At 50.3% G+C, this 22,125-nt stretch overlaps 1 protein-coding gene across 1 annotated transcript in view; it reads right to left on the minus strand.

Annotated features, from left to right (window-relative positions):
• The window catches only part of LOC136588216 (zinc finger protein 271-like), a 39,595-nt gene extending 17,696 nt beyond the window's left edge, over nt 1-21,899 (minus strand). The window contains exons 1-6 of the mRNA XM_066587277.1: nt 21,688-21,899; nt 11,382-11,494; nt 11,168-11,308; nt 7,086-7,156; nt 6,895-7,000; nt 6,725-6,822 (exon numbers count right to left, since the gene is read on the minus strand). Coding sequence (XP_066443374.1) covers nt 6,725-6,822; nt 6,895-7,000; nt 7,086-7,156; nt 11,168-11,308; nt 11,382-11,412 — 447 coding nt within the window. The 5' untranslated portion in view covers nt 11,413-11,494; nt 21,688-21,899. The remainder of the gene's footprint in view (nt 1-6,724; nt 6,823-6,894; nt 7,001-7,085; nt 7,157-11,167; nt 11,309-11,381; nt 11,495-21,687) is intronic.
• Between the last annotated feature and the right edge of the window lie 226 nt (nt 21,900-22,125).

The following is a 22,125-nucleotide window of genomic DNA, read 5'->3' on the forward strand; positions in this document are numbered from 1 at the left end:
TAAAAGCTCGTATTATTTTTCAGAAGGTCCAGCTGTTTTATAAATAAAGATTTTAACTTGCAAAAAGCCCTTTAACGCCTTAACCCCTTAACGACCAGCCCATAGTGTTTTTACGTCCTCCCGAAGTGGGCTTTATTCTCTGAGGACGTAAAAACATGTGTCCTGCAGAGAATAATGCCCCTCGGGCTCTGGACGTGACAGCTCCATGCTGTCGGTGTCCGCAGGTAGCTGACAGCATGGAGCTGTCATCCCGGGCTGTTCGGAGCCCCCCCCGGCATTGCGATCGGCGCTACGCAATGGATAGCGCCGATCGCAAAAAAGTAAATAAAAGTGCAATAAAAGTTAAAGATTCAGCTGCTCTGATGGATCGGATCCATCGGAGCAGCTGAAATTACTCAGCGATGTCCGCCGCACGACTCCCAGCTGTCCCGATGCTCCTGGCGCCGTAGCCGTCCTTCTGCGCATGCGCGCCAGGCGGCATTACGTCAGCCGCATGTGCAGAAGGCCCGGCGGCGCGGGAGACTTAAAATCTCCTGGCTCCCGTCTCCTGTAGGTAGCCGGGAGGCAGGAGATGTCAGCGGGGACCACGGTGAGCGGTCCCTGGTACCGCGATCGCCGTTATACAACGGATAACGACGATCGCGGAAAAGTGTAAAAAAAGAAAAAAGTTTCACCTCCTCTCATGGATCGGATCCATGAGGGGAGGTGAAAATACTCACCTCAGGTCCGCTGATGCCCCCCGGCCGTTGTCGGGACCCCCCCGCTGGCTTCTGCGATGTGCTGCGCATGCGCAGAAGCCGGCGGGCCCGGCAAATTCAAAATCTCCCTGCACCCGGCTGTCACAGATAGCCGAGTGCAGGGAGATATGACTGGGGACCGCTGTATGCGGTTTCCAGTCATATGATCACCGTTATCCATCAGATAACGGTGATCATATAAAGTTAAAAAGTAAAAAAAAAAAAAGTTAAAAGTAAAAAAAAGTTTAAAAAGTTAGTTTCATCTCCCCTTATGGATCGTATCCGTAAGGGGGGATGAAATTACGTACCCAAGGTCCCGGATTTGTTCCCTGGTGGGATGTTGATCCGCGGATCTTACCCCAGCTTCGGCGCATGCGCCCGTCAGCATGATGGCGGACGCATGCGCAAAAGTGAAAGATCGCCCAAGAAATATAAAAACTCCCTGCTGCTGGCTACAAAAGGTAGCCAAGAGCCAGGAGATGTCACGGGGAGCCGCGGTATGCGGTTACTGGTCACGTGATCGCCGTTATCCAATGCATAATGGCGATCACGTAAAAGTTCTTTAAAAAGTGGCAGTTTCATCTCCCCTCACCGATGCGATCGGTGAGAGGAGATGAAACATCTTCTCGGAGGCTTCCGCATTTGAATCCAGATGCGATTATCCTCCATGGATCCTGCCAGCTCCTGGGTATGCGCCCGCCGGCAAAATGCCGGACACATTCGCAGGAGCCGGGGAGCCCAGGAAATTTTAAATCTCCCTGCTCCCAGCGACCAACGGTCGCTGAGTGCTTGGAGCAGTGACTGGCGGCCTCGCTGAGCGGTCCCCAGTCACGTGATAAAGTAGCGATCTAACATTAGGCCGGTCACACATGACCGGAGAGGAATTACGGGTTCTGCATGCGCTTGATCAACGGTAATCCACGGATCAATCGCATGCATTGGATTACACAATTCCCCCCAATTAGCGGGTCGGAATTACATAATCCACTCGCAGAAACAGAACACGGCATGCTATATTTTACCACGAATATCTGCGACCTAGAGCCCTTTGTGCTCTATGACCACGGATATACCCGCAGCCCATATGCAAACACATTGTGTACGGGCTGCGGGTACCCGAGTCATCTCTAAGCGACGGCACGGGAAATGCAAACAAAAAACTGCCTGTGTGAGTAGGCAGTTATGTGATTGTTCTCAGTAAGAGAAACGACGTAGGCAGTTAAGCGCAGTACATTACGCAACCATACGCAGGGTCACAGCCGGGCTCACAGCTGGAATCCGCTGCGGGCCTCGGCAAGCGGATTCCGCCTACGGCTACGTGAGCCCGGCGTTATTCAGACCGCTGCCTGTAATCCGTAATTTACAAGAAGCCCCGGGAACGTTCGTCTTCCTGCAGTTCCAGGAGCAGCTTGTTGAGCGCCTTCTCTGTGAGACCGCTGCACCGCAGCAAGATTACAAAGCCTCACAGAGCGTCACTTTCTACACCCCATACCCGCTGCTGAGGTTACGAAATACCCCCCAAAATACATGAGAGGAGAGGGGATACACGGTTTTCTTGCCCCATGTGCCCAGCCCAACCAGCCTCCGTAATTACCCCTGTCTTCGGACATAAAACGCAGTTTATATTTTTACCTTTATCTAATATTTAGGGAATGCCAAAAAATGGGGATGGCGGGGGGGGGGGGGGGGGGGGGGGATTATTTTTAGGAAGTCAAATTTTTTTCCGTATAAGTGGGCAATGGGGCCTGGAATTTATTCAGTTCTGCCCTGAAATCCAGCGGGCATTCCCTCCATTATGGGCCTAGCCATGTGTCCTGTAAGTAGATTAGGGCCACAATGGGTATGTTTCTGAACAGGGGACAAACAGGGGTATCCATTTTGGGGTGAAAGTCTTCATTCCTATGTACACTGTACAAAAAAACAGTTTTTAAATTGACAAAATTGCCAAACAAATGAAAATCTTAATTTTTTCCTTTTGCTTTGCTTAGATTCATTCAAATACTTTGGGGTCAAAATATGCAGTACACCCCTAGATGAATTTGTTAAGGGGTCTAGTTTTTAAAATGGGGTCATTTGTGGGGGTACTCTATCGTTTTGGACGCTCAATGGCTCTACATGTGGGCAATGGGGACTGGAATTTATTCCGTTGTACCCTGAAATCCAACGGGTGCTCCTTCCATTATGGGCCTAGCTATGTTTCCTTTAAGTAGATTAGGGCCACAATGGGTATGTTTCTGAACATGGGACAAATGGGGGTATCCATTTTGGGGCGAAAGTCTTCATTCCTATGTACACTTTCCAAAAAAAACAGTTTTTAAATTGACACAATTGCCAAAAAAAAGAAAATCGTACTTTTTTCCTTCTGCTTGGCTTAGATTCATTCAAAAACTGTGAAGTCAAAAAAGTCATCTTACCCCTAGATAAATTCGTTAGGGGGTCTACTTTTCAAAATAGGGTCACTTGTGGGGGTTCTCCATCGTTTTGGTCACTCAATGGCTCTACAAGTGGGCAATGGGGACTAAATCTCCTTCAAGCAAAATTTCTGTTCCGAAAGCCACCGGTTGCTCCTTTCATTTTGGGCCCCATTGTGCATATAGACGTAATACTAGGGCCACAATGGGTATGTTTCTGAGCACAGGACAAACAGGGGTATCCATTTTGGGGTGCAAGTCTTCATTCATATATGTGCTGTACAAAAAAACTGCTTTTAAAATGACAGAATTACCAAAAAAATGAAAATCGTAATTTTTTTCCTTCGGCTTGGCTTAGATTCATTCAAAAACTGTGAAGTCAAAAAAGTCATCGTACCCCTAGATAAATTCGTTAAGGGGTCTACTTTTCAAAATGGGGTCACTTGTGGGCGTTCTCCATCGTTTTGGTCACTCAAGGGCTCTACAAGTGGGCAATGGGGACTAAATCTCCTTCAAGCAAAATTTCTGTTCCGAAAGCCACCGATTGCTCCTTTCATTTTGGGCCCCATTGTGCATCCAAACGTAAGATTAGGGCCACAATGGGTATGTTTCTGAGCACGGGAGAAACAGGGGTATCCATTCTGGGGTGCAAATCCTAATTTTCATGTGTACTATAGAAAAAAGTCCTGTCTTTAAAATGACATATTTGCAAAAATATGAAATTTTTGTTTTTCTCTTCTAAATTGCATTGACTCCTGAAAAAAAACTGTGGGGTTAAAATACTCCTGACACCCCTCAGTGAATACGTTAAAGGGTGTCGTTTTTAAAATGGGGTCACTTGTGGGGGTATCTATCATTTTGACTCCTATGAGCCTTTCCAATCTTGGCTTGGTGTAGGAAAACAAAGTGTTCCTCAAAATGCTGAAAAGTAATGTTACATTTGTACGTCTCCTAAATGGTTAAAAAAAAAACGAAAGTTTTTCCAATGTGCGCCCAAAATAAAGTAAACGGATGGAAATATAAATCTTAGCAAAAATTTTTCTATATTATGTTTGCACATATTTGAGATATTGCAGTTGGAAATGTGAAAAAATGACGATTTTTTCAAAATTTTCCCAATTTTGGCGCTTTTACTAAATAAACACAAATTCTATCGGTCTTTTTTTTCCACCTAAATGAAGTACAACATGTGGCGATAAAACAATGTCAGAATCGCTTGGATATGCAAAACCTTTCTGGTGTTTTTCCATGCTAAAGTAACACGTGTCAGATTTGCAAAATTAGGCCTGGTCATTAAGGCGTAAACAGGCTTGGTCACTAAGGGGTTAAGGACGCAGTCCTTTTTTTTCTTTTCCTTTCCATTTTTGTTTTATTCTCCCCCATGTTAAAAAAATCATAACAATTATTTATCCATCAATGCCGCTGTATGAGGGCTTGTTTTTTTGCGGGACGAGTTGTATTTTTCAATGGCAAGATATAATGTACTGAAACACTTACAAAGAAAATTCTTAGTGGAGGGAAATAGCAAAAAAACGAAATTTCACCATCTTTGTGTGCGTCCTGTTTCTACAGCGTACACACTGCAGCAAAAAAAGACCTGACCACTATATTCTATGGGTCAGTACAATTACTACGATACCAAACCTATATAGTTTTTTTTTTTGTTTGTTGCTGTACTACTGAGTTCCCCTGAAGATAAGACACTGTCTTATACTACTTTTTGCCCCTAAAGAGGCACAGTGTCTTATCTTCAGGGGAAGGGGGGCTTAAGCTCAACAGGTTTGCGGCGTCCCTGTGCTTCGCGACGCCCCCCGGCGGCGCTGCAGCAGTCTGCCATGTCCTCCGCACTGACATATCAGTTTCTTTCTGGTTACAGGGCTTTGAATACCCCATCTCCAGCAAAGCGAGCATTGCGATTGGATCGAGCGCCAGCCAATCACAGCCGGCGCTTGATGAGCCAATCACAGCCATTCAGTAATCTCATTTACTTAATGGCTGTGAATGATTGAGCGCCGATCCAATCACAGCGCTCGCTTTGCTAGAGGCAGGGTATTCAAAGCCCCGTCAACAGAAAGAAACTGGTCAGTCAGCGAGGAGGACACTGCAGACTGCTGCAGCGGCGCCAGAGATCATAGCAAGGCACTGGGACACAGCAGACCAGGCGAGTATTGAGGTTTTTTTTTTTTCCATGTAGGTTAGCTAGGGCTTATTTTGGGGGGGGGGCAGGTCTTATTATCGGGCAAAAACTGTACTGGAGTAAATAAGACTTTTTGATAGCTTTTTCTTACATTTTTCCTTGGAGGGAGAGCAGAAAAAAGCATTATTCTGGCATTCTTTCTTTCTTTTCCTGATGACGTTCACTGTATGCAGTAAATAATGCATTACTTTGATAGATCATACTTTTACAGACGCAGTGATACCAAATGTGTTTTTTTTGTTTTAATATTTAGATTTTTTTTTTAAATTATAAAAATATGGTAAAAAGAGGGTGTTTTAAACTTATTACTTGATTTCTTTAGGAATAAGTCAAACTTTTTAAAACTAATTGTTACATTTTTTTACTCCCCAGAGAGAACAAGGACTTGCAATAGTTTGATCTCTCCTGCAGTATAATGTAACTCCATAGCATTACATTATACCGCGATCTGACAGGCAGTCTATCAAGCCATCGTGCAGGCATAGTTTGATAGGCGATCTGCAATGGCAGCCCTGGGACCTTTCAGAAGGCCCCCGGCTGCTATGACCCCCTCACGGCAACCCATGATCTCATTGTGAGGGGGCCGCGCGGGACCTCCGAACATCGGTTGGGGGATTTAAATGCCACTGTCAGAATTGACGGAGGCATTTAAAGGGTTAACAGCCCCGATTAGTGGAGCGGCTTATTGGAGCTGTTGTGGGCAGGTGTCAGCTTTAAGAAACAACTAGCATCTGCATTTTATGGAGCAAGATCTTCCCCCGATCTCCCTCCATACATACCCCGATCGTGCAGGACGAAACCTTAGATCTTGTGTCGTTAAGGGATAATAGGGGATATATCAGATTAAAAAAAACACGGCCACTTTCTTCCAGACATCGGCATCTTAATTGGCCTGTGGGTAACGTAGGAGACAACATTCATAACACTCAAAGGCAGAAGGGCCGGGTTCTAAAGCAGCTGGCATGAACCATACTTGCCCACTGGACTGTTTAGAAGTCATCAGCATAGAAGCATGGTATTTTAAAAAACTGCTTTCCTACAGGTAAAAGGCATAATGGACAGCAACAGAACCAACAAGGCGGCTTTCTGCATGACTGATAATCTTGCTACAAACGGTTTAGTCTAGTAAAACCTTGTGACCTGTTCCTTTTAAGGCTGCCTTCATACAAGCGTATATATACGCTGGGCCAGGTCAATAAATGCATTGGATTCAATGCATTCTATCAGATGGCCGGCGTATATACGCTTGTGTGCAGGCAGCCTAAGGGGGAGACAGAGGAAATAGCATATTATGTTGTATTTAGCAGGTCTCTAAAGCCCCTGTTTAGATGATATGAAATAAATCTATTTGGTGGTCTGGCATTTGTCAGCTCTATTACCTGATGGTTCCGTGGGACACTGGAATCCACTACTGGACAGTCGGGAGAATTCAAGAGACTGCGACATTTGTCTGTCGGAGGGTTCTTACTGGATCCATCTGTAACACACAGCGATTGTGGTTATATGTGAGAAGGGGATCTCGGGGACCTTCAAAACTGCTTTCCTTTACCATCATTGAAAGTCTCCTCCTCCTTACACTCCAGATTAGCCCTCAGAAAGGTATTTTCTTCTTCCTCATCTATAACTTCAACTTTAATATCTATCAGTTCTTCAGCCTAATAAAAAGTGCCAAAAAAAAAAAAAAATCATCAAAATAACTGAGTTTACATAACTTGACTTTTGGTAATTAGGGAGACGTACCTGATGATCCTGTGGAACATTGCTATTTTCCTTTGAACAATCCCAGGAATAAGGAGGGCTGGAACTTCTCTCTGATGGACAAAGAAAGAGAAAGACAACAACATAAATCATAAGACATCTATAGAACAAGTGCGGCGTTACACAGATTTAAAGGGGTCGTCCAGGTGCAAAGTAACTTTTAAATAATTGATCCAGACTAGAGATGAGCGAACGTACTCGGTAAGGGCGATTTCGCAATCGAGCACCGCGATTTTCAAGTACTTCACTACTCGGGTGAAAAGTACTCGGGTGCGCCGGGGGGCGGGGAGAGGCGTGGCGGCGCGGGGGGGTAGCAGCAGGGAACAGGGGGGAGCCCTCTCTCTCTCTCCCCCTCTCCCTCTCCCTCTCCCCCCCACTCCCCGCCGCAACCCCCCGCGCCGCCACGGCGACCCCCAAATTTTTTCGCCCGAGTACGGAAGTACTCGAAAATCGCGGTATTCGGGCGAAAAAGGGGCGTGGCGGAGCACGTTCGCTCATCTCTAATCCAGACCTATTAGACAATAAAAGCAGGAATGCTTACCAGTCGTCTGCCCTGGTGATCCAGTGCTGCAGCCCTACGGTCCTCCCGGTCTTTGTAGTGTAACAGAAACCACCTGATTGTTGCAGCCAATCAAAGGCAACCGTGCTCTGTTACCACGCTCCTGGCATCATGGCTCCCAGCATCTGAGCAGTGATGCAGGGAGCAGGACACCTGACCACCGTGGCCTCTGATTGGCTACAGCGATGAGGTGGTTCCTCTTCCACCACAAATACTGCTAAATCTGTGGTGCTGCACACTAGAACGCCAGGGCAGAGGACGGGTAAGCGTCCCTGCTTTTATTGCTTTAACAGGGCCGATTTTTAAGAAGTTGCCTCACACCCGGACAACCCCTTTAAGAGTCAGAAAAATTATAAAAGCGTTTGGAGTACTAGCAAAAAGATCTATCAATTATGGGATAATTCCACCCGTCACTATAAGAAAACTGAACGATGATGGAGACACAACTATTATCTACAGCTCCCCTTCATGTCTCTCCATAAGGGCACGTTCACACGTAGCGGAAATGCTGCAGTTTAGCCGCAGCTCAAAGTTCAGCTGCAAAATTCGCAGCATTACCACAAATAGAAACAGTCAAAATCTGCACCGTTGGTACGTATCCACAGTGCTCCCCCTCATCTTGCAGTTCTTTGGGCTGTCAGCGCACCCCCCTTTTCATCAACTCTTCTCCACTGCTCTGCTATTGGTGATCTATCCTGAGAATAGGTCACCAGTAGTTTTAGCATGAAAAACTCCTTTAAACGTGCAGTTAAAAAAATGCATTCCCAAGTGCAGCAACTTGGTAAGAAAAATTAAAAACCACATGACTGTATCAAAACAGCATCCGCAGCGCTTGCCATCGGGACAGTGTATCCTTACCCATATTCTGAAAATTGTTTACATGGTTCACATTAATCTTTCTTGAGAAGTTCGTATTTGTCAGTAACCAGGCTTTGTGTGCCTTTATTGAACAGGCAAAGCACCTATGAAATCCACACTTCCAATCTCCTCTCCTTAACTGAAACACCTTTTGCCAATAGGTTCTTAGAGAAGTCATTAAATGAGTTATTCCCTATTCATAAGAAAGGGAATAACTATATGATTGGTTTGCTTCCGACAGCTGGCACTCCCACCTAACATGAATACGGTAGTCTCAAAGGTCCTGAAATAAGTGATGGTCACGCATACTCACCAACACTCCATTCATTTGATTAAGACTTCAGAAGATAGCCGAATACAAGTGCTTGGCTATCCCTGTCAGTCCCACTGAAAGGAATTGAGAGGAAATCCGTATGTGTGGCCAACAATACACTAATTCAAAGACTTTTGGGACTACAGTTTTGAGATCCATGGAGATCCAAGCGGTGGGATCTCTGCCAATCAAATAATTCTCCCCAGTTCTGTGGATAGCAATAACTTTATTTCACAGTTAAAACCCTTTAACAGGAGGTTCACTTACTTATTCTCCCTGCACTATGGATTCTTACTTAATGTGCTCAATAAAATGAATGCTAAAACCGTTTGTGTTTCAATAGTTTAGTTGTTTCTCTATAATTGTGACTTAGATAACAATCAGACCACATATTATTAATGAACGCAGAAATCCAGGTAATTCCGGGTTCACTTACTTATTCATATATGACAGACAAGTCATACGCAAATAAAAAAAACAAAAAACAGCACAACGATAATTTTTTCTCTCCAAATCAAAGGCCTACCAACCACCGTAAATCTAATGAGCTCAACAACATCTACATTATTTGGAAGTAATGTAATCCTCACACACTACATACAGAAAAGGGCTAGCCATCTCTTTAAGGCCTCTTCCACACGGGCGATTTCCTCGTGCGATTTTCTCGCATTGAGAGACTATGAGAAATAGCAGGTTTGTGGAGCCCATGCTTTCCTATGGGTTCTTCCACACATGCGATGCCTTGTAGTGTGCGAGATAGCGAGGTTACAAAATCGCCGCGATTTTTTTGTAGCCCACGTTCCCCCATGGAGTCTGCGACTTCCTGGCATGGCATAGCAGCCACGAGCGACATGAATGCTATGCAAGATAACTCTGCCTGCTATGGAGATCTATGCAAATTCTCTATGGCGAGTTTTTTTTGTAAAAGGTACACGTGACAAATGAGAATTGTGAGTGGGCGGGGTCAGAGACCGTTCACTGCAAACCTGCCTGATAATTAATTCTCCCGCACTATAAAAAAAACCAAAAATCGCATGAGTAAATCAGGACCACATGCGTTGCGATGTTAGAATTACTGCAAAAAAAAAAACAAAAACGCATCTCTGACATGAAAAAAATTGCAAGCGCATAGCAGGGACAGCGATTTTCTCGCATCCAAATCGCTATTGCCCGTGCGGAAGAGGCCTAAAGGGGTTTTCTGACTTATTCAAATTTGAACTCAACATGTTCCCCATCTGTAAAAATACCTTATACCCACCTCTCCCAGCTGTGTCCAGCGTTGTCGCTCCGGGTTCCCCTCTGATGGCATGTTTAACCCTTTCCAATCCATTTATTTTTTCTCATCCATTCTCCCCAGCTCCAAATAAATTGAAGCTGGGGAGAATGGATGAGAAAAAATAAACTTTCCCTTCACCCTCCTGATCTGACCGAGTTCAGGAGGGTGCAGGTGCTCACTGCACCGTGGGGGGAATGCGGAAGTAATACTTCCGCATTCTCCCTTCTGCCTCCCGGCTTGGTGATCATGTGACAGCTGAGGTCAGGTGGCACCCAGCAGTGACATGATCGCCGGGCAGAATGCGGAAGTAATAATTCTGCATTCTCCCTTCAGGCTCCTGGCTCGGCGTTCATGTGACAGCTGGGGGTCAGGTAACACCGGCGGTCACATGATTGCTGGCCGGAATCTCTCTGCATTACATAGCGCTAATTGAGCGCTATGTAATGTGTAAAGGAGAAGACAGAAAGGGTTTTTAAGCCTTTCTGCCTTCTCCTCGAGGGTCCTTGTTGAGGATCAGTGCAGGAGTGCATCTGCACCCCATGTGTCTGATGATCGGGTACAGATGTACTCCTGCACTGCAGTGTCAGGCCTGTCCCGACATCGGAGCTGTGGAGGGAAATGATGATGTTGGGGCAGGCCCGACATTGGATTGGAATGTTTAAAGGCTGCAGCAGCCTGTGTACAGGATGTGACACGCTGCTGTAGCCAATGACGTAGTTCATGGATTATGTTGAGTTAAAATTTGAATAAGTCAGGCAGCCCCTTGAACCATTTCCACAGCGTGGTCTTGACACAGCCATAGGTAGAAAAGACACAACAGAAGGGCTGAACCATGCTGCTTTATGTTGCTTCCATTTTACATACAGACCTTGAAGATGTGTTCCAGCCTGACTGCCACAAACGAGCGTATGAAGTTTGGGTCAGGAGATCCAAAGTCAAGCCAAAACACACTTCCAAAGTGCGTACGTAAAAATAAGGCGACATGAAGCAGTGCGGTTCGGCCCCTAATTCCAACCAATTTTTATACTATTACAAACGGTAAGTGAATAGTCACATACGGCTCCCGGCAAGCATGGCCGAGGGTAACAGCTCGCACTCCCACAGGCATTTTGCTGTCCTCAGAGCGTCTTCTGGAGGACAATCCTGGGAATACAGGGGGCTGGGGCATCTCTCTGGTGACTTTCTCTTAATGAATCCATCTGTAGGACAAACACATTGTTTACATATCATGTTCAGGTGACGGGGCAGCTGGATGACCCTGAAGCCTCTTACTAAGTGATGGGAGGGTTGGATGATTCTCCATGTCAGGTTCTTGTTGAGCCTTGTGTGCTTTTAGACGCAGACTGTCTGCTTGTCATCATCCGATGGCGGCCTTCCTTCTCCGACTGCAAGAGAAGAAGTCGTCAGTCTTGGCTGGTGAACAATAAACATATTCAAGTTGTTTATTGGATAACAAGTCAGTCTTCTAAACGAGATGCTAAAGGGGTTTTCCAGGCAGCGCGTCTGTCAGTGCCTGTACACACCACGGTCAGAGTAGAAGTCGGTGCTCCAACCCGCTTAGTGGCCGGCGCTCGGAATTGCAGGCGCAGTTCACATTGAAATCAATGGAACCTCAAACTTCTATTACAAGTGCAGCTCCCATTGATTTTACTGAGAGCTGCGCATGCAATGATGAGTGCCAGTCGCTATATGGGTTGGAGCAGCAGCTTTCAGTCCGACCCCGTTGTAGCCTGCCATTGACAGCCTCTGCTGCCTGGAAAACCCCTTTAACCCCTTCATGACATGGCCTATTTTGGGCTTAAGGACACAACAATTTTTGGCGGATTTTCTTCTCCGTTTATCAAAAGTCATAACTTTTTTATTTTTCCGTCGACGCGGCCGTATGAGGGCTTGTTTTTTGCGTGGCGAACTGTAGTTTTTATCGGTGCCACTCTTGGGTACATAGACTATATTGTAAAACTTTTTTTTTTTTTTTTTTAATGATAGCAGGGAGAGAAAACGCATCAATTCTGCCATAGATTTTTTTTTTTTTTTTTTTTACAGCGTTAATCATGCAGCATAAATGAGACATTCCATTTTTTCTGCGGGTCGGTACGGTTACAACGATACCAAAATTCTTACATTTTTTTAGGTTTTCCCACTTTTCTGCAATAAAACCCTTTTTCTGGGTAATCTTTTTTTTTTTTCTAAATTGCTGCATTCAAAGTCCTGTAACTTTTTTATTTTTTGATGTACGGCACTCTATGAGGACTTATTTTTTGCGAGACGAGCTGTAGATTTTATTGGTACCATTTTGGGGTACATACGGATTTTTTGATCACTTTTATTGCGTTTTTAGTGAGGCAAAAGGTTTAAAATTAGCATTTTGCCTCAGTTTTTTAGCGGTTTTTTTTTTGCGTTTTTTTCCGTGCACAGTCAAAAGCATGTGCAACTTATTGTACGCATCGTTACGGATGCGACAATACCAAATATGTGGGGTTTTATTTTTTTTTTACCTTTTTTTATTCTAATTTGAGAAAAAGGATTAAAAAATGGTTTTTTTAACTGTTTTTTTACATTTTTTTAAATTCTTTTTTTAATCTTTGTTTTTTTTACACTGTTTGTGTCCCTCTGAGGGACTTTAACCACTTCCCTGATGATCGCTGGTATAAGGCATGGCAGAGCTACTGCTCTGCCATGCCTTATCGCTTGTACAGCGATTATAGGCACAGGCAATACAGGACGCCAGTGTCTGGCGTCCTGTTGCCATGGTGACAGACCGGGCTCTCGCGATGACATCGCGAGTTCCGGCCGGAGACACAGAGGGAGCCGCGCTCCCTCTGTGAACTCTTTCCCTGCCGCGATCTACTTAGATCGTGGCAGGGAAGGGGTTAACAGCGGGGGATGCATCTCCGATGCCCCCCCCCCCCGCTGTTGCAGCGGGACGCCGGCTGTGACTGACAGCCGGCTCCCGCTGCGAGAGCGCGCGGGATCTTATGTGATCCCGCGCTATCTCCAGGACGTAAGTTTACGCCCTGTTGCGGGAAGTACCAGGCTGCCAGGACGTAAACTTACGCCCTGCAGCGGGAAGGGGTTAAAGTCTATGAGATGAACTGGCTCATCGCCTAGGAAGTTTTTTTGGATGATCTGTGGAATCTTATTCCTGAGTCTGCAGCTGCAGGTCCAATCACTGCAATCCCCCGTCCTTCTACGCCAGAGATCTCCCACAAGAAAACGGAACCCCTCGGCCAGATGTGAACGAGCCTTTACTCTAGAACAGGGGTGTCAAACTCATTTTCACCGAGGGCCACATCGGGCTTATGGTGACCTTCGAAGGGCCGATTGTAAGACAATACAGTAAGGGCTCGTTCATACCAGCGTGTTTGCGTACATAATTTGCAGTGAATAGACGCCATTGATTTCAATGAGTCATTCACATGATGTATATTTTCACACAGCATGATCTATATTGTTACATACTACGCACCCCAATAGGCCATTGAAGTGAATGGGCCGCGCAAATACGCAGGAAACCTGTGTAGTCACTGCATATTTGCGCACCATTTCAGTGGGCCCATCCGCGTTCTTTTTTGCGTGCTCAAAATATGTAGGCATAAGCGATTTTCCATTGCGCAAATATGCAGCGTATTTGTGCGACCAAAATATGATTACGCCCGTGTGAACAAGCCCTATTAGCGACCCCCACAGTGGCCAAATTAGCAATAGCGACCCCCCCATAGTGGCTTCGGTAGTAATAACGAGCCCCCCCCCCCCACAGTGGCCCCGGTAGTAATAACGACGACCCCCCCCCCCACAGTGGCCCCAGTAGTAAGAACGACCCCCCCCACAGTGGCCCCAGTAGTAAGAACGACCCCCCCCACAGTGGCCCCAGTAGTAAGAACGACCCCCCCCACAGTGGCCCCAGTAGTAAGAACGACCCCCCTCCCCCCACAGTGGCCCCAGTAGTAAGAACGACCCCCCCCACAGTGGCCCCAGTAGTAAGAACGACCCCCCCCACAGTGGCCCCAGTAGTAAGAACGACCCCCCCCACAGTGGCCCCAGTAGTAAGAACGACCCCCCCCACAGTGGCCCCAGTAGTAAGAACGACCCCCCTCCCCCCCACAGTGGCCCCAGTAGTAATAGCGACCCCCCCTCCCCCCACAGTGGCCCCAGTAGTAATAGCGACCCCCCCCTCCCCCCCACAGTGGCCCCAGTAGTAATAGCGACCCCCCCTCCCCCCACAGTGGCCCCAGTAGTAATAGCGACCCCCCCTGCCCCCACAGTGGCCCCAGTAGTAATAGCGACCCCCCCTCCCCCCACAGTGGCCCCAGTAGTAATAGCGACCCCCCCCTCCCCCCCACAGTGGCCCCAGTAGTAATAGCGACTCCCCCCCACAGTGGCCCCAGTAGTAATAGCGACCCCCCCACCCCCCCACAGTGGCCCCAGTAGTAATAGCGACCCCCCCTCCCCCCCACAGTGGCCCCAGTAGTAATAGCGACCCCCCCTCCCCCCACAGTGGCCCCAGTAGTAATAGCGACCCCCCTGCCCCCACAGTGGCCCCAGTAGTAATAGCGACTCCCCCTGCCCCCACAGTGGCCCCAGTAGTAATAGCGACTCCCCCTGCCCCCACAGTGGCCCCAGTAGTAATAGCGACCCCCCTGCCCCCACAGTGGCCCCAGTAGTAATAGCGACTCCCCCTGCCCCCACAGTGGCCCCAGTAGTAATAGCGACTCCCCCTCCCCCCCACAGTGGCCCCAGTAGTAATAGCGACCCCCCCCTCCCCCCACAGTGGCCCCAGTAGTAATAGCGACCCCCCCTGCCCCCACAGTGGCCCCAGTAGTAATAGCGACCCCCCCTCCCCCCACAGTGGCCCCAGTAGTAATAGCGACCCCCCCCTCCCCCCACAGTGGCCCCAGTAGTAATAGCGACCCCCCCCACAGTGGCCTCCGTAGTAATAACGACCCCCCCCCACAGTGGCCTCCGTAGTAATAACGCCCCCCCCCCCACAGTGGCCTCCGTAGTAATAACGACTCCCCCACCCCCCACAGTGGCCCCAGTAGTAATAACGAGCCCCCCCCCCCAGTGGCCCCAGTAGTAATAGCGAGCCCCCCCCCCCACAGTGGCCCCAGTAGTAATAGCGACCCCCGCCCCACAGTGGCCCCAGTAGTAATAGCGACCCCCCTCCCCCCACAGTTGCCCCAGTAGCAATAGCGACCCCCCCTCCCCCCAGAGTTGCCCCAGTAGTAATAGCGACCCCCCCTCCCCCCACAGTTGCCCCAGTAGCAATAGCGACCCCCCCTCCCCCCACAGTTGCCCCAGTAGCAATAGCGACCCCCCCTCCCCCCACAGTTGCCCCAGTAGCAATAGCGACCCCCCCTCCCCCCACAGTTGCCCTAGTAGTAATAGCGACCCCCCCCCACAGTGGCCCCAGTAGTAATAGCGACCCCCCACAGTGGCCCCAGTAGTAATAGCGACCCCCCCTCCCCCCCACAGTGGCCCCAGTAGTAATAGCGACCCCCCCCTCCCCCCCACAGTGGCCCCAGTAGTAATAGCGACCCCCCCCTCCCCCCCACAGTGGCCCCAGTAGTAATAGCGACCCCCCCCTCCCCCCCACAGTGGCCCCAGTAGTAATAGCGACCCCCCCCTCCCCCCCACAGTGGCCCCAGTAGTAATAGCGACCCCCCCCTCCCCCCCACAGTGGCCCCAGTAGTAATAGCGACCCCCCCCCTCCCCCCCACAGTGGCCCCAGTAGTAATAGCGACCCCCCCCCTCCCCCCCACAGTGGCCCCAGTAGTAATAGCGACCCCCCCCCTCCCCCCCACAGTGGCCCCAGTAGTAATAGCGACCCCCCCCTCCCCCCCACAGTGGCCCCAGTAGTAATAGCGACCCCCCCCTCCCCCCCACAGTGGCCCCAGTAGTAATAGCGACCCCCCCCCTCCCCCCCACAGTGGCCCCAGTAGTAATAGCGACCCCCCCCCTCCCCCCCACAGTGGCCCCAGTAGTAATAGCGACCCCCCCCCCCCTCCCCCCCACAGTGGCCCCAGTAGTAATAGCGACCCCCCCCCTCCCCCCCACAGTGGCCCCAGTAGTAATAGCGACCCCCCCCCTCCCCCCCACAGTGGCCCCAGTAGTAATAGCGACCCCCCCCCTCCCCCCCACAGTGGCCCCAGTAGTAATAGCGACCCCCCCCTCCCCCCCACAGTGGCCCCAGTAGTAATAGCGACCCCCCCTCCCCCCCACACTGGTCCCAGTAGTAATAGCGATCCCCCCTCCCCCCCACAGTGGCCCCAGTAGTAATAGCGATCCCCCCTCCCCCCCCACAGTGGCCCCAGTAGTAATAGCGATCCCCCCTCCCCCCCACAGTGGCCCCAGTAGTAATAGCGATCCCCCCTCCCCCCCACAGTGGCCCCAGTAGTAATAGCGATCCCCCCTCCCCCCCACAGTGGCCCCAGTAGTAATAGCGATCCCCCCTCCCCCCCACAGTGGCCCCAGTAGTAATAGCGATCCCCCCTCCCCCCCACAGTGGCCCCAGTAGTAATAGCGACCCCCCCTCCCCCCTACAGTGGCCCCAGTAGTATTAGCGACCCCCCTCCCCCCACAGTGGCCCCAGTAGTAATAGCGACTCCCCCTCCCCCCACAGTGGCCCCAGTAGTAAGAGCGACCCCCCCTCCCCCCACAGTGGCCCCAGTAGTAATAACGACCCCCCCTCCCCCCACAGTGGCCCCAGTAGTAATAACGACCCCCCCTCCCCCCACAGTGGCCCCAGTAGTAATAGCGACTCGCCCTCCCCCCACAGTGGCCCCAGTAGTAATAGCGACTCCCCCTCCCCCCACAGTGGCCCCAGTAGTAATAGCGACCCCCCATCCCCCCACAGTGGCCCCAGTAGTAATAGCGACCCCCCCTCCCCCCACAGTGGCCCCAGTAGTAATAGCGACCCCCCCTCCCCCTACAGTGGCGCCAGTAGTATTAGCGACCCCCCGTCCCCCTACAGTGGCCCCAGTAGTAAGAGCGACCCCCCTCCCCCCACTGTGGCCCCAGTAGTAATAACGAGCCCCCCCCCACAGTGGCCCCAGTAGTAATAACGACCCCCCCCTCCCCCCACAGTGGCCCTAATAGTAATAACGACCCCCCCCTCCCCCCACAGTGGCCCCAATAGTAATAACGACCCCCCCTCCCACCACAGTGGCCCCAATAGTAATAACGACCCCCCCTCCCCCCACAGTGGCCCCAGTAGTAATAACGACCCCCCCCCCCACAGTGGCCCCAGTAGTAATAACGACCCCCCCCCCACAGTGGCCCCAGTAGTAATAGCGACCCCCCTCCCCCCACAGTGGCCCCAGTAGTAATAGCGACCCCCCTCCCCCCACAGTGGCCCCAGTAGTAATAGCGACCCCCCCTCCCCCGACAGTTGCCCCAGTAGTAATAGCGACCCCCCCCCCACAGTGGCCCCAGTAGTAATAGCGACCCCCCCCCCCCCACAGTGGCCCCAGTAGTAATAGCGACCCCCCCCCCCCACAGTGGCCCCAGTAGTAATAGCGACCCCCCCCCCCCCACAGTGGCCCCAGTAGTAATAGCGACCCCCCTCCCCCCCACAGTGGCCCCAGTAGTAATAGCGACCCCCCTCCCCCCCACAGTGGCCCCAGTAGTAATAGCGACTCCCCCTCCCCCCACAGTGGCCCCAGTAGTAATAAAGACCCCCCTCCCCCCACAGTGTCCCCAGTAGTAATAACGACCCCCCCTCCCCCCACAGTGTCCCCAGTAGTAATAACGACCCCCCCTCCCCCCACAGTGTCCCCAGTAGTAATAGCGACACCCCCCCCCAGTGTCCCCAGTAGTAATAGCGAACCCCCCCCCACAGTGTCCCCAGTAGTAATAGCCCCCAGCACACTGGCCCCAGTAGTAATAGCGACCCCCACCACAGTGGCCCCAGTAGTAATAGCGACCCCCCACCACAGTGGCCACAGTAGTAATAGCGACACCCCACCACAGTGGCCACAGTAGTAATAGCGACACCCCACCACAGTGGCCACAGTAGTAATAGCGACCCCCCACCACAGTGGCCACAGTAGTAATAGCGACCCCCCACCACAGTGGCCACAGTAGTAATAGCGACCCCCCACCACAGTGGCCACAGTAGTAATAGCGACCCCCCACCACAGTGGCCACAGTAGTAATAGCGACCCCCCACCACAGTGGCCACAGTAGTAATAGCGACCCCCCACCACAGTGGCCACAGTAGTAATAGCGACCCCCCACCACAGTGGCCACAGTAGTAATAGCGACCCCCACAGTGGCCCCAGTAGTAATAGCGACCCCCACAGTGGCCACAGTAGTAACCGGGTACTCCACAGTGGCCCCAATAGTAACAGTGACCCCCACAGTAATAATATTAACCCCCTCAGTAATAATAACCCCCCACAAACCCATATACTTACCTCCTCCTTGCTGTCAGTGCTGCTCCACCTCTGCTTGCGCTGAGCGCAGGTGCACACTGACATCAGTGTGTGCGCCCTGAACGCGTCCTCCCTGAGTCCTCTCCTGCGGAACTGAGGAGCAGGGGACTCAGGGGAGGAGGATAGCGGCTACACACTGACGTCAGAGTGTGTGTTGGGATCAGTGCTAACAGGGTGATTACCAGCGGAGAGCTGCGGCACCCCAGCTGGTAATCACTTCAGTGGTGAGCGGCTGTCGGCACGCCGCGGGCCACATAACATGAGGGAGCGGGCCTTGCGTTTGACACCTGTGCTCTAGACAGCTTAAGGGTGCCTGCACACGAACGGAATTTCCAGCGCGTTATTTTAGGCACATAATCCGCCCCAGACCGCAGCCAATATACTCCTATGAGGATCCGCAGTTGTCCCCAGACGGACGGATTTGTATCGCGTTTTTTCACGCGCGTGAAAAAATCTGCGACCTGTTCTAATTTGGGTCGGATTCTGCGCGTGAAGCCTCCAATACAAGTGAATGGGTGCGTTTTTTCACGCAGTTCATCCGCAGTGCAGCTGCGGATGGAGTCACTGGTTGCTATGACTACAGGAAGTAGGCATGGTAGGAGGCGTCCCAACACAGCACAGAGCTTCACAGGCAAATTTGTAGTATGTCTTGCCAATGCAGGATGTAAGAATGCAAAATCTGTAGTAATGAATTCCTCTTGTGAATTTTTTGCAGTGACTGAAATAAAGTCACGCTGGAGAAGCGCCTGAAAAAAGTTACATGGATCAACCATGCCCACAAAGACATCTGCTCACTGGGCGAAAGCATGTTGCGAGAATAATTTAACGGTGCTCGCACAAGCAAGAGGGACAAAGCGGAGTCTGGGTGTTGGTTTTTAAGCTGTTTTCCAAAGAATGGGCAGTTCTCTAGGGGTTGGGTTTACAATAAGGGGTGTCTGCTGGTTTTTCTGCGCGTTTTTTTCCGCAACACATCCGCGTATATCCGCGCGTGATTTTTCACGCATCCGTACCTATCCGCAAGCACATTTAGGTACCATATGCCCGTGAAAATCCGCTAGCGGAATCCGGAACGCTCGTGTGCAGGCGGCCTCTAGAAGTAATATTTTAGAATTTGTGGAGAAATTCATTGTCCTTACTGGTACTTTTTTCTTTAACAAATGTCCTACTTTAACCCCTTAAGGACCAAGTGCGGTAAATTTACGGCGCTTGGTCCTGTACTTTAACCCATGCCGATAATAGAAATATGCGGGACTGAAGCCTCTACTCCTGCAATCAAGCAGGAGCTGGTTGGGTCTTCAGTTGTTAGTCACAGCCAAGGACCCAGACAAGTGGCTTTTAACTGCTTCTGCCTCCTCCTTTTCGGAGTACACTGCGTTCAATGAGTGTTATATACTAAAAAGTGAAAGCGGAAGTATAATTTCCACTATGGAACCCAGCGGTCATGTGATCTCTGGGTGCCCCCTGCTACAGCAGAGCTGCACGCTCCTAGTAGACCCCAGATCAGGTATACCAGTGACAGATGTCACTACAGGGGGATGTAATCCTGTAGCTGGAGCTCCATTGGATGCGGCTCCTATGAAAAAAAAAAAGACAAAAAGACAACATTTCCATACTTTATCTTCGTGTAAATATACTAATGTAATAAAAAAAAATGCATCAAAAATAATTTGGCAGCTGAAGGAAAAAAAAATATAAATAGGGCAGTAAAACTACCACATGGCGAAAATCCCTAAAAAGTGTCTGGTCCTTAAGGGGTTAATGGGTTTCCGGGTTCTGGTTACGCCTTTCCTTTGTTAACCGGTAAACGGAAGAAGGACGAGCGCGGAGACGACATAAAGAGTGATCCGATAAAAGGCAGGGATTATTTTCTCTACACACTCAGAGGGGGAAATATATCAGGACGTATATACAAAGTTATATACTTCTGGTAGTGGATGCGCCAAGTCCGGGAATGTACGGTTTATACTTCCGCACACCGCCGCTCCCCCAGCGCCAGCACTCACACCCGCCGCTCAATGCGTTGGGTGGGTTACCCTTGCACGTAGAATGAGAGGACTAAGCGAATGCTTATGTAATCTGCTCAATCCCCATCCCTTTTGACAAGCCACGCCCCTTTACGGGAAAGTGGCGGACGGCGGTACAAACCACCAAAAGTTGACACTTTTGTCTCAACATTCTCTGCCTTTATGGCATTAGCGGACGTGTTTTCTAGACGTCTCCCATCATGCCACGGCTGACTATGTCTAAGCGCCGGCTCACACGAGTGTATGCGGAAACCGCCGTGTGTATAACGCAGTGTTTTACCGCTGTGTGAGCTGGCCGTCGCTGCGGAGGGCACTGCGCATGACGGTGTGTCTCACACGTGCGCAGTCTGACTTTATTCTATGTTTTAAATTTCCTGCTGTTGCATAGCCATGTTACATATAAACGGCGCACATACGCAATGCAACTGTACAGCGTTTATTACGCACCCATAGAGAACAATAATCTGCCAGTAATACGCGGTAAAATAGAACGTGTCGCATTATACGCAATGATAAAGCGCTAGTATGAGGGGTCAGTGGGAATCATCGACGCCGTTCACCTCAGATTATGCGCACGGACCACGCGATAGAATTACGCTAGTGAGCGCCGGCCGAAGGGAGATTTCCTCTTTTAAGCAGTTTCAACTGTAATTGAGTTTTGGAGCAGAAATTCCTGTTACGTTAAAAAGAAAAAAACAGTTAGCGAAGCGACGGCCGCCATCACAGCGGTGCTGGAACCTCCGCTCACCGAGGGTCCGACAGCAAACTGCCGGTCAGCTGAGCGGAAACAAACGGACCCATTATACAGCCAATGGGGTCTGTCCGTCAGCCCAGGGCATCCCCCTCTGCTGCCTCCCGAGCGCCGCAGGTAAACCGAACCGCCGCCGCTGTGAAAGCTGACTACATTTTCAGTCACATAAATACGCAGTGTGTTTAGGCGCTTCTGCCCGCATGGGCGAGCCGGCGGTCTACTCATTGGATGCCACATTAGACAAGAGGTTTAAGTCCACTTGTACATCATGTGACAGCATAAGACCACCTGCTGGGACTTGTAGTGCTCCCAAGTACCCCCACCCTTCCCCGACACGCACCTTAATGACAATAAATAAAAATTAGACATACGTGGATTGCCAGCTTTGCTCTAGTAGTCAAATTAGCGAGCAGTTTCAGCCCCGGAACTAATCTTTAGGGCCCATAATCCGGGTGCACCGGTCACTTCCGCCGCACGTGACCTACCACCGACTCTAGTCACTGTGAATCAGCCAACCCAAACAACCAATCAGGTTGTGAATCTAGCAGAAGTGTTGGGGAATATAGATATATGCCTCCAGTCAGCTTTCCTACTGCTGTGGGGGTGGGGGAGGACCTTCCATGACGTCATGACCACGTGACCGCTCATGTGCCGGGGAGGAGTCCGGGGTGTGTAGAGCCGCCGGGTGCATATTTGTACTTTCTGCTTAGGTTAAGCAGCGCTGCTGATTAGAGACACCTGATTGGCTCTTCCGTACCACGTGACTACACAGCGTGCACGCGGATTGCCTTCAGCAGCCGTGCATCCTG

The sequence above is a fragment of the Eleutherodactylus coqui genome, chromosome 13 (assembly GCF_035609145.1).
Source record: "Eleutherodactylus coqui strain aEleCoq1 chromosome 13, aEleCoq1.hap1, whole genome shotgun sequence".
Lineage (NCBI taxonomy): Eukaryota > Metazoa > Chordata > Amphibia > Anura > Eleutherodactylidae > Eleutherodactylus > Eleutherodactylus coqui.